A 13,948-nucleotide genomic window follows, 5' to 3' on the forward strand; every position below is an offset into this window, starting at 1 on the left:
GGAGAGTGGAAGAAGAGAGTGCGGGATGGACTCAAGGTGCAAAGAGTCCAAGACGACTGCGAGATTGCTATCGGCCGTATGCTTGGATATCTTCACACTGTAGACGGTGCGGAATGCCCCTGTCGAGCTGCTGAACTGCAGTTTGTGTGTCGAGGCTGAGAAATTGGAGAAAAAGAAAAGAGCGCTTGGGCCAAATTAGAGACGAGGTTGAGAGGAAATGACGCTTGGATCACAAGCAACGCACAGAGACAGAGAGCGAGAGCGAGACAGAGAGGGATTCTCAGAAATTCGAGAATTGAGGTTGAGCGTCGCTGCTGCCGCGTGTGTGTCGCAGCAGCTAGGTGTGCTTCGATATCGCCAAGCCACCTGCTTCTCTCGTTCGTCGTCTCCACTTTGCATCTGCATCGACTCGTTACTCCTTCCATCATCTCCATCCTCGCTCATTGTCCTGCACCACCCTTCATCCTCATCCCGCAGCGGCAGCTTTCACCCTATCGCCCGCCGACCCGTTCTTGGAAAAGCCGCCGCTCCAGCAAACCAACGGAGTTGTGTGCCTTATCTCGGCTGTAAGGCATCATCTTCTTCTCTGAGGCACCTTTCCAGCAGCCTCTTGTGAAGCTTGGCCCACCATGTCGGATCCTCGCATGAGCGACAAAGAGCTCTTCGATATCAACGCTCAAGCCGCCGTCAAGAACTACAGCGTCGACCCCCGTCTCGACTACCGCACCGTCTCGGCCATCAACGGTCCCTTGGTCGTGCTTGAGAATGTCAAGTTCCCCTCGTACAACGAGATCGTCTCGCTCACCTTGCCCGACGGCTCTCGTCGTGGTGGTCAGGTGCTCGAAGTCTCGGGTAACAAGGCCATCGTCCAGGTGTTCGAGGGCACTTCTGGTATCGATGTGCGCGACACCCACATCGAGTTCACCGGTAGCTCGATGAAGCTGCCCGTGTCTGAAGACATGCAGGGTCGTATCTTTAACGGTTCCGGTGCACCTATCGACAAGGGCCCTCGTGTGTTTGCCGAGGACTATCTCGACATCAATGGCTCGCCCATCAACCCGTTCTCGCGTGTCTATCCGGAAGAGATGATCCAGACGGGTATCTCTACCATCGACACGATGAACTCGATCGCTCGTGGTCAGAAGATCCCCATTTTCTCGGCTGCCGGTTTGCCGCACAACGAGATCGCCGCGCAGATCTGCCGACAGGCGGGTCTCGTCAAGCGTCCCGGTGCCGGCAAAGGTGTGCACGACGACCACGAGGACAACTTCTCGATCGTATTCGGTGCCATGGGTGTCAACATGGAGACGGCGCGCTTCTTCAAGCAGGACTTCGAGGAGAACGGCTCGCTGGACCGTGTGACGCTGTTCCTCAACTTGGCCAACGACCCGACCATCGAGCGTATCATTACGCCTCGTCTTGCGCTCACCACCGCCGAATACTACGCCTACCAGCTCGAGAAGCACGTGCTCGTCGTGCTCACCGACATGACCAGTTACGCCGATGCGCTGCGTGAGGTGTCGGCGGCGCGTGAAGAGGTGCCCGGTCGACGAGGTTACCCCGGTTACATGTACACAGATTTGTCTACCATCTACGAGCGTGCCGGTCGTGTGCAGGGCCGCAACGGCTCGATTACGCAGATCCCCATTCTGACCATGCCCAACGAGGACATGACGCACCCGATTCCCGATTTGACCGGCTACATTACCGAGGGCCAGATCTACGTCGACAGGCAGCTGCACAACCGTCAGATCTACCCACCCATCAACGTGCTTCCGTCGCTGTCGCGTTTGATGAAGTCGGCGATCGGCGCTAAGCACACGCGTGCCGACCACTCGGATGTCTCGAACCAGATGTACGCCGCGTACGCTACTGGTAGGGATGCGGCTGCGATGAAGGCCGTCGTGGGTGAAGAGGCGTTGAGCGCAGAAGACAAGCTGGCCATCGAATTCATGGAGAACTTCGAAGGCAAGTTTATCAAGCAGGGCGCTTACGAGAACAGACACATCTTTGACTCGCTCGACATCGGCTGGGACCTGTTGAGGATCTTCCCCAAGGAACAGCTCAACCGTATCTCGCCCAGGATCATCAAGGAGTACTACTCGAGACGCGCCAAGAAGCAGGAGGGCAAGGACGAGGAGGGCAAGAAGGGCAGCAAGGATACTCGGGATAACTCGGGCGCCAACGGTGAAAACGGCAAGCTCGTCGACGACGAGTAGATGCGCGCTGCTTCTGGAGCGCCTGTGGAGCTCCGGGTTGTCTTGCTTTGCATCTGCGTGGTCGTTGCTCTCCAACTTTTCTCTTTCTTGTTTTGTTTTATGCGTTGATGATCGTCAATCCCTACAATGTTCTTTTTCCGTTCAGTCTCGTCTGCACAGTCTCAAAGGAAGCTTCGGGGGGAAAGATGGGCTTGCGATGTGTGTGTTTGATATGCGTGGTGGAACAGGGTACAAGTACAGAAATGCGATGTTCGGTCTCGGGCGGTGTGTTAACTTACAACTGGGTCCTTTTCTTGGCCGAGTTCATGTACGGTCTCAAGACCCACTCTGTGTCTGCGTCCGGCTGGTCCAGGGTGCCCTGCTTGATTTCGTACACTCTGGCTTCGAAGCGGGGTCCGACTTCGGCGAGCTGCACCTCTCGGTGGCTGGTCTTGACAAAGACGTGGTGGCGGAAGCTGATAAAGTCGTTCTGGTTGACCCAGCTGATGGTGCGTTTGCTGTCGTCCTTGGGCACGGGGAAGAGGTGTTTGAGTGCCGTCATGACGCGCGTTCCGAGCTTCGAGTTGAAGTTCTCAAAGATCAGGTGTGGGTATTGCTCCGAGATGGTCGAGTTCTGCGCCGAGACCTCGTGGCGGAGGACGACGTTGTGCAGGGTAAAGAGGAGCGTGGGGCCGTGCGGGAAGTGCGAGACGACCATGGCGTCGGGTACACCGCGGTGCTCGTGCAGGACAATCATGTCTGTGATGCCGTTGCTGCGTGCTGCGGCCGCAAGGTCCGAAACCGTATACCCGCCGCGATTCAGCCGTGTGCTGTTGGGAAACAGCAGTCGTACTTCCTTGGAGAACTGCGTCAGGCGCGAACTCGGGTCGCGCGAGGTCGTCACCAGCACGCGTGGATCGTACGTCCCCGCGCGTGAGTACTCGTCGTCGATGCTCGTCGAGGGCGCATCCTGTGCCGCGTCGAGGTTGAGATCCCGCCCCAGCTCCTCGGCTTGCTTGCCCCGAAGCTCCGCTGGCAGCGGCTTTCCGGACGCGAGTGCTTCCCGGATCTGCTGCTTGCGTTCGTAGATTTGTTTCTCTTTGCTCTCGAGCGCCTTTTTGTAGATGTACTCGCGTCGCTCGCGCGTTTGTCTTCGCAGCATTGTTGTCAGGGATCTAGAGCTTGTCGAAGGAGAAGGAGGAGGGCGGTCTGAAGTTGGGCACTTTTGGCGAACAAGGAGGCTATACTGGTGCTACTTCTTGCAATAGGCCTTGGTGCTGTGTGATAGCGGTTGACTGCAACGATAAGTCGTGTACAGGAAAAGCAATGGGCCGAGGTGGATGATGTGAGAAGATTGGTCGAGGCTCTGATGGAAATGAGCTTTCTTCGCTTTCTCTCTGTACACAGAAGGGGAAATTTTGCTGAGCGGTTCGAGTTGGTGGAAATTTCAACTTCCGTTTCCCGTGGTATTCTTGGGCCAGCAGACAAATGCTTACAAATCTTTGCTCTTGGGCTCCCTCCTGTCAAAAGTCGCGAGGTCAAAAAATGGGAGCAACCAGCACTGCACATTTCTTCCTGATCAAAGAAGACTCACTCTGGTTGCACCACTACCACTAGATTCCCTTTCGTCGTCGTCGTCGTCGTCAGCATCACAGCATCGACTTCGTAACCTTTTCCTTTTCTCTGCAACTCTTCACCTGAAACTTCGACCCAAGTACTTCATAGGAACGGCCGACGAGCCATCCTCTCTTCTGCTCTCGCGCATCACCTGCAGCTTTCAATTCGCTCACATACGACTCGGTCTTCGTTCTCGCATCGAAAATGTTCTTCACAGCCATCCGCCTCGGCTCACGCACGACTTACCGTGGTTCGCGCGGTTCCGGCTCTGGCGCCTCGACCCGCACCTCAGCCTTCTCTTCCCCGAAATCGCGCAATGCCGCCGCAGTCGCCCTCGAGACGGGAACTATCTTCAAGCGCTCCCAACGCGGTCTCTACGATGGCAAGATTATTCAGTCCGGTCACAACGTGCCCAAGTCCCGCCAAAAGACCGCGCGAACATGGGCACCTAACATTCAGAACAAGAAGCTCTGGTCGGAAACAATGGGCAAGTTTGTCAGTGCGAGAGTATCGACGAGCGCTCTGAGGACAATGGACAAGCTCGGTGGGTTGGATCGGTATCTGGCGAAAACAAGGGGGGAGAAGCTGGGCGAGTGGGGGAGGTCGTTGAGAGATACATTGGCGGAAACGTTGAGGAGTAAGAGGTTGAAGGAGGAGAGGGCGCAGGTGAGGGCGGGGTCGGATGCGTAGGCATAGGCGAAGAGAGACCAGTTTGGTTGTGCAGTTCTTTCTCTCTTCCTGTGGAACGTCGAGCAAGAAGCGTTTCTCCACCATGTGTACGAATATACATTGCCTCCTCGACATTGAAGGCTCTCGCGCTTGTTTTTCAATCGTGCATACACGCCTGCCTCGTAGGCTACGAGACCAGGGCGTCGAATCAACCTCTTTGCTTGAACCCCGTTGGTCTTCACTTTCACCAATAAAGTCAACCCGCTATCCAGCACTGCCCCTGTTCACTTCCCCACTCACCACCGATGGCTTCATCTTACTCCGTCCCGCTCCATGTGTACCACAGGTTGCCGTGGTCCTGCTTGAAACGTATCGACCGGGTCCGCAACTCTGAGGGAGAAGTTCAACGTCGACCTACTTCCAACGCATCCGTCCATCGCTTTCCCACGTTTCACTGGTACCATCGTCCCGCTCCAATTGTTCCACCAGGTGTCAGGGCTCGACCTCAGAGGCACCGATCGGGTCCGCTACCTCCGAGCCTTCTGTGGTCTTGTAGTGATGGGGTGAAAAGCATATATACCATGCCCTTTCGAGGCTCTCTCGACCTTGACTCCTCACTTTCTCTCGCACACTCAGACATATCCTCTTAAACTTTGCGAACGATCAAATTCTGATTCTTGAGTCCGAACTATGAAGAACCTCAACCAGCTTGCTCGCGTCTTTGTCGTCGTCATCCTTTGCATGGCGGCAATGGCCATTGCCGATAAGGGAAGTGGTGCTCGGACGTGCTTTCAGCAGACCGACTGCGTCCTGCACGGTTCCATTTGCTGCGAAGCCTCGTAAGTATATTTAAGCGCTTTCGCCCTTTCTGCACGTGAGTTCCAGTAATCACTGACTCTCAAGTATACGAATTGCTCTCAACAGGTCCGGTAACCCGCAGTGCTTTGCCAACAAGTGCCCCGACGGCTGGGAGAAGACGGGCTGAAATGGGAGTGCGCCTCCTAACTCCGTTTGAGTGCGCCTACAACGGGCTACTCGGCGTCATCTTGCTCGCTGTTCGACAAGAGCATTTGCCTTGGTTGCGAAATGAAAGCTCTATCTTGATCTCGCCACGTGTGTATGTGTGTCTGTGGCTCATGAGCCCTGGGCTGCTACACGTCTTCTCCAGCACGTAGCAACGCTCAAAAGCCATCGTGTTCGAACGTCTCCTTAGACTGCAGTGTGAGGACGGGCTCCGAGATGAACGTGTGGTTTCCGACACCCACTGGTCTTGTCCCTCTCTGTTGCTATCAATGCCACGGTTGATCACAGCACCCACTGCGTCATTTCATTTGTGTAGCTCGGAGCGTTTTGCTTACCGCTCCACCATCGACACGCTCTAGGGCAGCACCCGGGGGTGTAGTCAAAAGTAAGCTGGCCGCTGCTCGGAACGTTATGGGGCTGTCCGTGGAAAGCTTATATACCACTTGCTTTCACGCAGGGCTCCTCGGTTTGCTCACACACACTCTCTCCTGTATATTCCCAGTCAACGCCCTCAGCACCAAAATGAAGAGCTTTAGCCAGCTTTCATTGCTCGTCGTCGCCTCCATGATCGCAGCCATGACCGTCAGGGCCCAGGAACCTACGGAGCACGAATGCGACACGAAGGACGGCTGCGATAGTGGCAAGCTTTGCTGCCATCAGAACGAACCGTGAGTAGGCCTGTTCATTGAATGGTTCTGCCGCCCAGTTCTGCAATGATCTCTGAGTCCGCCGCATTTTTTGTGTGACGTTAAACAGCCCTTGGATGACCGTTTGCTACAGCAAGTGCCCTAGCGGATGGAGGCAGAGCTAGCTTGTTTAGTCTGCATCCAGGCTCGGGCCCCGTGTCCGGTCTTCTTCTTCCCCTAGGCTGCGAAACATAGCTCTGTTTCGTCATTGCAGTGTTTGTGACTTTTGAGATACTGTACCTCGGGCTGCTCCTCGTTCTGAGTCGCCAAGCGTGCGAGTTTTGGCGTGACCGTTAACAGACAAACAAACAAACAGTTACTCACACACAAACACAAGCAGCAAAGGAATGCCGAGATGAGATCGAAACTCTTCCATTCAAGGATCAAGCGATGGGTATAATCATCCGCCGGACCGATTCATCGCCCCAGGCGTAGGCGTTGCTGTCGCCGTCCGTCCGCCTCCTGCTGCCGCTCCCGCCGCACTCGCGCCGGCCTCCAATCTTCGCAAATACTCTTCCATCTTCTCCGCGCCTGACTTTGTCTTATGTAGTGTGCGACTGGTCAGCCTGGGAGACGCGAACCCTCCATCTGAGCTAGTGGCTGCGGACGTTGACGACATCGGATAGGCAGAAGAGCCTGAATCCATTGCAGATGTCGTCGCCGTTGGCGCGATAGGGGAAGGCGAGGGCGCACGACGCACAATCCGGGTTCCGCAGTGGGACGAGAAGGAAGCCGAAGCCGAAGTCTGACTCGACCATTCATCCTGCGTCGAGGTGGTGAAGCTCGAGACGAACGACGTGTGCGAAGAGGCGGCCGAGGAAGGACGCGCAACGATGGGGCCGTCTTCGTCCGCTGAGTCGGTCGGCGCTTCCGAGTCATCTGTGCCACTAAGAGCTGTGGATGCCTCGGTCGCTGCGTTGCCGGAGGCGGTGGCGGCGGCAGCGGCGGAAGTGGACAAGCCTCGGACTGACCTGAGCGGAGCCGTTGTGGCTGCGAATCGCGACTCTGGCCGCAAGCGCGGGCTTCTGTGCGAGCTGAACATGGACAGTCCGCTCAGTTCCGACTTGAACGAACTCGTCGACGAAGAGACGGAAGGTGTCGGCGACCCTTTCCTCCTACCTTTGAAGCTGTGCACAGACCCCGCCAGATCCTCGGATGACCCGAGGCTGTGGTGACCACCTACAATCTCGCCTCGGAAGCGAGACGACGGCTTCTCGCCCGTCCATGTCTTGGATGTGGGGACCACTTCGAAAGGTATACCGTACGCGTCCAACCATGCCTCGGTCGCTCGTCCGTCGGTACGGTTCAAATAGCTGGGCTTGTCATTGGTAGCAGATTGCGCCTCGAGAATCGTTTCTTGCAGATGATGGGGCGGGTACGCGATGGCAACCGCATAGTTGGAGGCTGCTGTTGCATTTTCGAGGCAGTACAGACAGACGCTGAGGAGTTCGCGGAGATAGCGAGGTGCATCTGATGCGGTGAATGTGTCCTTTGGCTGTGTCCATGCAGGATCCTGGTCAAGGCCAGCAGCGGTGGTGTCGGTGTCGGCGTCGGCGTCTTCGTGGCCTGTGGTCTCGGATTGAAGCTGACCCAGCCTGACCTGCCTGGCTTTCGCAATCCGGGCAGACGCGACGCGAAAATGCTCCTTCTGCGCAAAAATGCCCGGGGCAGGCTCGGTGAGTATCGTATCTCGGTCCTGAGTCGAGACGGCGATCTTGTCCTCTAACCAGCGCGTGGCCTTTCGCGCCGCGAGGTTGATTGGTTCGTCACCCTTCTTGAGCAGATCGAGGGTGTTGATGGCTTCGAGTGGAATCACGACGCAAGTGGACTGGTCACGGCTCCAGTTGTGTACACTTCGCAGCGAGAAGATGAGCACACTTGCATCGACGAGACGGATGGACGAGGCTAACTTGGTGGTCTGATTGGAATCGATGACGTTAGCTGCATCTGTGCCTGCAGGCACCCATGGACCTGTGACGGCTCTTGGCTGGGCACGAACTTGGGCAGCAGGAGAAGTAGCGCCGTGACGCGTGTGTGGATTAGGTGCACTTCTGGTCTTGTGCATTCCGCGAGGATAGGTGATCTTGCTAACGTCTTGTTCGAGCTTGTCGACCTTGTCTTGGAGGAACATGACGCCCATCGCGTGAGAAAGACGCGCCTGGCGCTCGGCTTTCTGAGGCGAGGACTCGTTGGGCATTGTTGGCGTGGTTACGAGAAAGAGTGGCGGCTTGTTAAAGCTATCGCTGGTGTTGAAGTCGTGGCGAATTCCTGCGAGTATGTGCAGGTGGCAATGCTGTGGAAAGCATCTTGATGGTCTAGACGCGGGTCCGGTTGCGTGGAGCGGTGAGAATTCAGCGCATCTTTGCTTGAATCGAGCTCGCCACTTGTTCGAAGAGTAGTCCTATGAATGCCTTGCAAGCCGGGAGTGAAGCCGGAAAGTCGATGTCGTTGTTGTCCGTATGAGAGGAGAGCAGACAATATAGAAAGCCGAACGGTGAAATGAAAACCCGTAAGGCGTGCGTCGTCGGCTTCTAAACTTGAAGCAAGGGTTGTATACCTTGAAAGGCGTGGACGGGTGGGCTAAGTAGTCGACGAAAGGGGGAACCCGAAGTAGCACGAGGGGTTGAACAGAGCCGGAATTTGTGCCGGGGAAAAGAGGTGGCTTTGAGAGGTCGAGTTGATATCAAAGTTGCTCTTCCCTTGCAGAGTGTAAGTTTGTCTGCTTGTCCCAACCCCGCGGACTGCGACCCAAATTTGTATTTGGCGAACGGCACGCACGACCTTTGCGTTTTTCCGCGTCGAGTCGAGCTCAGTTTGCGTGTCTGTGGAGAGGGAGAGAGACACACACGGAAATGAGCTCAGCTTACCGCGCGTGAGCGGTGTAACACGTTTGCAACGACTCGTACGAATTATAGCATTGGATTAATGAGCCGATCTGTCCTCTGCTCTTTTCCCGATCTCTGCCGTTCTTGTCTCAGGAAGAACGAAGCAAAGCTGGCGACGTGGCTGGCATCGCACGAGCCAGCAGAACAGCAGAATAGCAAAACAACGAGACGACGCTTCAACGCTTTGACATTCCAAGCACTGGGAAGACCTCCAGCAAGAGGTCGCCTATATGCCGGTCACTGACGTAGATGGATACTTCTTCACTCCTTCGAACTGAACGGATCACACAACAAGGCTTTATGCGAAAAGGGTTGCAGTAAGTCAGAAGCGTGAATGAGATTATCTTCGAATGCTGTGTTTGTGCTGTGCTGTTGAAATTTGCGAAATGGGGAGATTGGCTGGCTGGCTGGCTGGCTGGTTGGCTGGCGCGTTGATTTCTGGCGAATGTCGGTTGACTCGCTGAATATTGGGTTGAATAGTCGAGCTGCTGCTGCTACGTGTTCTGTCTCTCTCTCTCCCCGCTGAAACGCAGCTTCAAGTTGGATTTGACAGAGCGCGGAGCTGTGCGTTGTGTTGCGTTGCGGTGCAATCTTCCAGCATCAAGATCATCTCTCTTTGCTTCTCACCTTTCACCCTCTGCCTCGCCTTGGCTCGCATCACCTCCCTCGCCTCGCTCATTGCGTTCTGCCTCAAACCTCCGCACCGCATTCCCACCGCAAACACCAGTTTTACTCGCCAAAGGCAGGCGCAAAATCAAGTCAATACTCTGTCGATTGCTAATCTTTCCCGCAATAGCAACGACCTAGGCAATCACCACCACCACCATGAACGTCGATGATGTCGAAGATCGCGATGGCGTTCGTCTCTCCTGGAACGTCTGGCCCTCTTCCAAGATCGAGGCTACCAGGACCGTAGTTCCCATCAGTGCCCTCTACACGCCTCTCAAGGAGCGCGAGGATCTGCCCCCCGTCCTCTACGAACCCGTCACCTGCAAACCGCCTTGCCGTGCCGTTCTCAACCCTTACTGGTAAGAAAACCACCCCTTTCCGTAAAAGCCGCATCCCCGTTCCCCAGAGTGGCCCTTGCTGACCGTGTCCTTAACTCGCGTCTCTCTCAACCGCAGCCAAATCGACGTTCGCGGAAAGCTCTGGATCTGCCCCTTCTGTCTTTCGCGTAACGCCTTCCCTCCCCACTACAAGGACATCAGTAGCACCAACTTGCCCGCAGAGCTTCTTCCCAAATACACCACCATCGAGTATACCCTCAGCCGTCCCGCCCAGATCCCACCCATCTTCCTCTATGTTGTCGACACCTGCATGGACGATGACGACCTCAAGGCTTTGCGCGAGGCCCTCGTCGTCAGCTTGAGCCTCTTGCCTCCTAATGCGCTCGTTGGTCTCATCACCTACGGCACCATGGCTCAGGTTCACGAGCTTGGTTACGACGCCTGCCCCAAAAGTTACGTCTTCCGCGGCACCAAGGAGTATGCACCCAAGGCCATCCAGGACATGCTCGGCCTCAACCCTGGCGCTCGCCCCATGGGCCCCGGCGCGCCCGGTGCTCCTGGGGGACCGTCTCAGGCTCCGCGTCCGCCCAACGCTACGGCTCAGATGGGCGCCTCGCGCTTCCTCTTGCCCGTCTCGCAGTGCGAATTCCAGCTGACCCAGATCCTCGAGCAGCTCCAGAAGGATCCTTGGCCCGTTGCCAATGACAAGCGTAGCCAGCGTTGCACCGGTGTCGCCCTCAGCGTCGCCGTCGGCATGCTCGAGACCACCTTCCCCAACACGGGTGCCCGTGTCATGCTCTTCTGCGGTGGACCCGCCACCGAGGGCCCCGGCATGGTTGTCTCAACCGAGCTCCGCGAGCGCATCCGCTCGCACCACGACATTGACAAGGACAACGCCAAGTACTACAAGCGTGCCATCAAGTTCTACGAGGCCATGGCCAAACGCGCTGCGGGCAACGGACACACCATCGATGTGTTTGCCGGCTGTCTCGACCAGGTCGGCTTGCTCGAGATGAAGGGTCTCGCCAACTACACCAACGGCCACATGATCCTCGCCGATAGCTTCCAGATGGGTATCTTCAAGCAGAGTTTCCACCGCATCTTCCACAAGGACGACCAGGGTCATTTGCAGATGGGCTTCAACGCTACTCTCGACGTACAGTGCACCAAGGAGCTCAAGGTGTCTGGTCTGATCGGCCACGCTGTCTCTGCCAACAAGAAATCCGGTTGCGTCGGCGAGACCGAAATCGGTATCGGTCAGACTTCGGCATGGAAGCTGTGCTCGCTCACACCGCGAACCTCGGCGGGTATCTACTTTGAGGTAGTCACGCCGCCAGGTCAGCCCATGCAGCCTGGCTCGCGAGGTCTGATCCAGTTTGTCACGCACTACCAGCATGCCTCGGGCCAGTATCGACTGCGCGTCACCACCATCGCACGAAACTTTGCCGAAGGCGGCTCGGGACAGATCGCGGCCTCGTTCGACCAGGAGGCAGCCGCTGTGCTCATGGCAAGGATCGCCGTGTTCAAGGCCGAGATCGACGACAGCCCCGATGTGTTGCGCTGGCTCGACCGAATGCTCATCCGACTTTGCCAGAAGTTTGCCGACTACCGCAAGGACGATCCCACCTCGTTCCGGCTGGGCGAGAATTTCAGCATCTACCCGCAATTCATGTTCCACCTGCGTCGTTCGCAGTTCCTGCAGGTGTTCAACAATTCGCCAGACGAGACCGCCTTCTACCGCCACGTGCTCAACACAGAGGATGTCAACAACTCGTTGATCATGATCCAGCCCACGCTCATGTCGTACGGATTCGAAGGTCCGCCGCAGCCGGTGTTGCTGGATTCGGTGTCGATCAGGCCGGATGTGGTGTTGCTGCTCGACACGTTTTTCCACATTCTCATATTCCACGGAGAGACGGTGGCACAGTGGAGGAAGGCAGGATACCAGGATCAGGAAGGGTACGAGAACTTCAAGGAGGTGCTCGAGAATCCGAGGGCCGATGCGCAGGATCTGTTGGCCGACCGCTTCCCCATTCCCCGATACATTGTCTGCGACCAGAACGGCTCGCAGGCGAGATTCTTGCTGTCCAAGCTCAACCCGTCGACGACGCACATGAGCGGCGGAATGTACGGCTCGAGTGGCGGCAGTGGTGCGGCTATCTTCACCGACGACGTGAGCTTGCAGGTGTTTATGGAGCATCTCAAGCGTCTGGCTGTCGGCGCCTCGTCCAACTAGAAGTCGACCTGGTCGTACTCTCGGTGATTCTCTCGTCGCCGCCTTTCCTTACGATTCCCCCCTTCCCATATTTGCCTTTCCACCCCACCCCCTTTTCCACTGTCCTACACTGTGACTGTTCAAATTTCAAAAGTTTGTCTCGATGCGGGGTGTGTGGTATGTGCCACGCCTGCGTGCTGGTGTTGCAAAGTGCTTGATCAATCTAAAAGGCAGAAGTTTGAGTCTAATTGAGTCCGTCTCTAATTCGAAAATATGAAGGGTGGGAAGAGGCAATAGTACATATGGACAAGCGATGGTCGTAAGGCGGTATGACGGGTAGATGCGATGTATCAACGAGTGACGATCTTGTCGAGCAAGTCTTTGGCCTCGTTGATTTCTGTTAGTGGTTCAAAGTGCCAAAGCGATACGGAATAAGTACTTCTGTTCGACAGTTCCACGGCAGATTAAAGAGAAGGGGAAACTTACTGGAAGCAAGGTAAGGAGCACCGCCGCGATCCGGGTGGTTTGCAATCATCATTCGTCGATGTGCGTCTTTAACCTTGGCCTTTGTCAAAGCGGTCTCCCTCAGTCCCAAGATTTGTGCCGCCTCCTTCTTGTCCATCTTGGCATTGAATCCGCCCTTGATCCATTTACCGCCGGAAGGGCCGGCACCGTTCTTGGAGCCGAGCAAGAGGTTGGCGATGAGTCCCGCGGTGACGAGTCCTGCGCCGATCATGATGGGGGTTGCGATGGGTCGAGGCAGCGTGTGCTGGAACAAAAGCGACGAGGTTGGGCGGAATGGTGTTGACAGCGATCTGGACGCAGATGCCGAAGAAGAAGAGGAGCTGCTGGGAAAGGGCGTCGAGCTGGAAGAGGAGATGCATCGTATCGAGGGCGTGGTCGTACACAGCGGAAGGTGGAGGAGGCTCGAGGAAGAAGCGCCCGACCTGCTCGAGACGGCTGCTCGAGCGAGCGAGCGAGATGTGGTTGAGGCGATCATCTTGGCCCAGTTTGTCGTCTCTTCGTTGAGAGATTTGCGACGTTGGCTGATTGGCGTAGGGGATGGTGATGGCGATAAAGGTTGAAGATTGAGATGGCCTCGATGTTCTCAGCGAGAGTCAAAAGGGTAAATTCGGCTAAGCCGTGTTCTTCCAGCCTTACGCACGAAATTTCGAGAAAATTGTTTCAAGGTTGTTGCCATTCCTCGCTCTCACATACATCGGAGCACGCGAAAATCCACGATGCTTGCCAAGTCAGCAACAGGTCAAACAGGCTACGTAATGCTGCGTTCTCAAGAAGAAATTGCTAGACAATCTTATTAATATATTCGCCGCTGCACGTTGATTTAGAGCTCACACGCACGGTGTGACGCATTTGCCAAGTCACTCTTACGCATCTTGCGACAGCAAACATGTTTGCTGCGGCTGTGCTCATAACAGTGACTTTTTGCATTGGCTCTAGCAGAGACAAACGAGCTCGGATAGCATTCGCCCACACTCCTGCGTCGGAGGCAGCGAGTCGCAGCAAGAGAGGATGCGAAAAAGACAAGCCCACGATGCTCGGATCACATTTCCGTAAGCTCGGATGAAACCTGTTGCTCTCATTTGCGTTTGTACAAAAGCTCGGTAGTTCACACCCATGCACGGGC

The 13,948-nt window shown here is 56.0% G+C and overlaps 7 protein-coding genes across 7 annotated transcripts; 4 read left to right on the forward strand and 3 right to left on the reverse strand.

Moving 5' to 3' along the window:
• Positions 1–629: 629 nt before the first annotated feature.
• On the forward strand, positions 630–2,219 carry EX895_004412 (uncharacterized protein; the record flags this gene model as incomplete). Its single annotated transcript, XM_029885007.1, has 1 exon — positions 630–2,219. One exon carries the CDS (start codon positions 630–632, stop codon positions 2,217–2,219), a length of 1,590 nt encoding a protein of 529 aa, XP_029738757.1.
• A 274-nt stretch (positions 2,220–2,493) lies between these two features.
• On the reverse strand, positions 2,494–3,360 carry EX895_004413 (uncharacterized protein; the record flags this gene model as incomplete). The annotated part of the gene is made up of 1 exon (XM_029885008.1): positions 2,494–3,360. One exon carries the CDS (start codon positions 3,358–3,360, stop codon positions 2,494–2,496), a length of 867 nt encoding a protein of 288 aa, XP_029738758.1.
• A 659-nt stretch (positions 3,361–4,019) lies between these two features.
• On the forward strand, positions 4,020–4,505 carry EX895_004414 (uncharacterized protein; the record flags this gene model as incomplete). The annotated part of the gene is made up of 1 exon (XM_029885009.1): positions 4,020–4,505. The coding sequence occupies one exon, from the start codon at positions 4,020–4,022 to the stop codon at positions 4,503–4,505; it is 486 nt and encodes a 161-aa protein (XP_029738759.1).
• A 669-nt stretch (positions 4,506–5,174) lies between these two features.
• On the forward strand, positions 5,175–5,469 carry EX895_004415 (uncharacterized protein; the record flags this gene model as incomplete). The annotated part of the gene is made up of 2 exons (XM_029885010.1): positions 5,175–5,323; positions 5,409–5,469. 2 exons carry the CDS (start codon positions 5,175–5,177, stop codon positions 5,467–5,469), a joined length of 210 nt encoding a protein of 69 aa, XP_029738760.1.
• Positions 5,470–6,593: 1,124 nt separating this feature from the next.
• Positions 6,594–8,390, reverse strand: EX895_004416 (uncharacterized protein; the record flags this gene model as incomplete). The annotated part of the gene is made up of 1 exon (XM_029885011.1): positions 6,594–8,390. The coding sequence occupies one exon, from the start codon at positions 8,388–8,390 to the stop codon at positions 6,594–6,596; it is 1,797 nt and encodes a 598-aa protein (XP_029738761.1).
• Positions 8,391–9,903: 1,513 nt separating this feature from the next.
• Positions 9,904–12,321, forward strand: EX895_004417 (uncharacterized protein; the record flags this gene model as incomplete). The annotated part of the gene is made up of 2 exons (XM_029885012.1): positions 9,904–10,106; positions 10,203–12,321. The coding sequence occupies 2 exons, from the start codon at positions 9,904–9,906 to the stop codon at positions 12,319–12,321; spliced, it is 2,322 nt and encodes a 773-aa protein (XP_029738762.1).
• A 329-nt stretch (positions 12,322–12,650) lies between these two features.
• On the reverse strand, positions 12,651–13,300 carry EX895_004418 (uncharacterized protein; the record flags this gene model as incomplete). Its single annotated transcript, XM_029885013.1, has 2 exons — positions 12,651–12,697; positions 12,787–13,300. 2 exons carry the CDS (start codon positions 13,298–13,300, stop codon positions 12,651–12,653), a joined length of 561 nt encoding a protein of 186 aa, XP_029738763.1.
• Positions 13,301–13,948: the final 648 nt, after the last annotated feature.

The sequence above is a fragment of the Sporisorium graminicola genome, chromosome SGRAM_3, assembly GCF_005498985.1.
Source record: "Sporisorium graminicola strain CBS 10092 chromosome SGRAM_3, whole genome shotgun sequence".
Taxonomy (NCBI): domain Eukaryota; kingdom Fungi; phylum Basidiomycota; class Ustilaginomycetes; order Ustilaginales; family Ustilaginaceae; genus Sporisorium; species Sporisorium graminicola.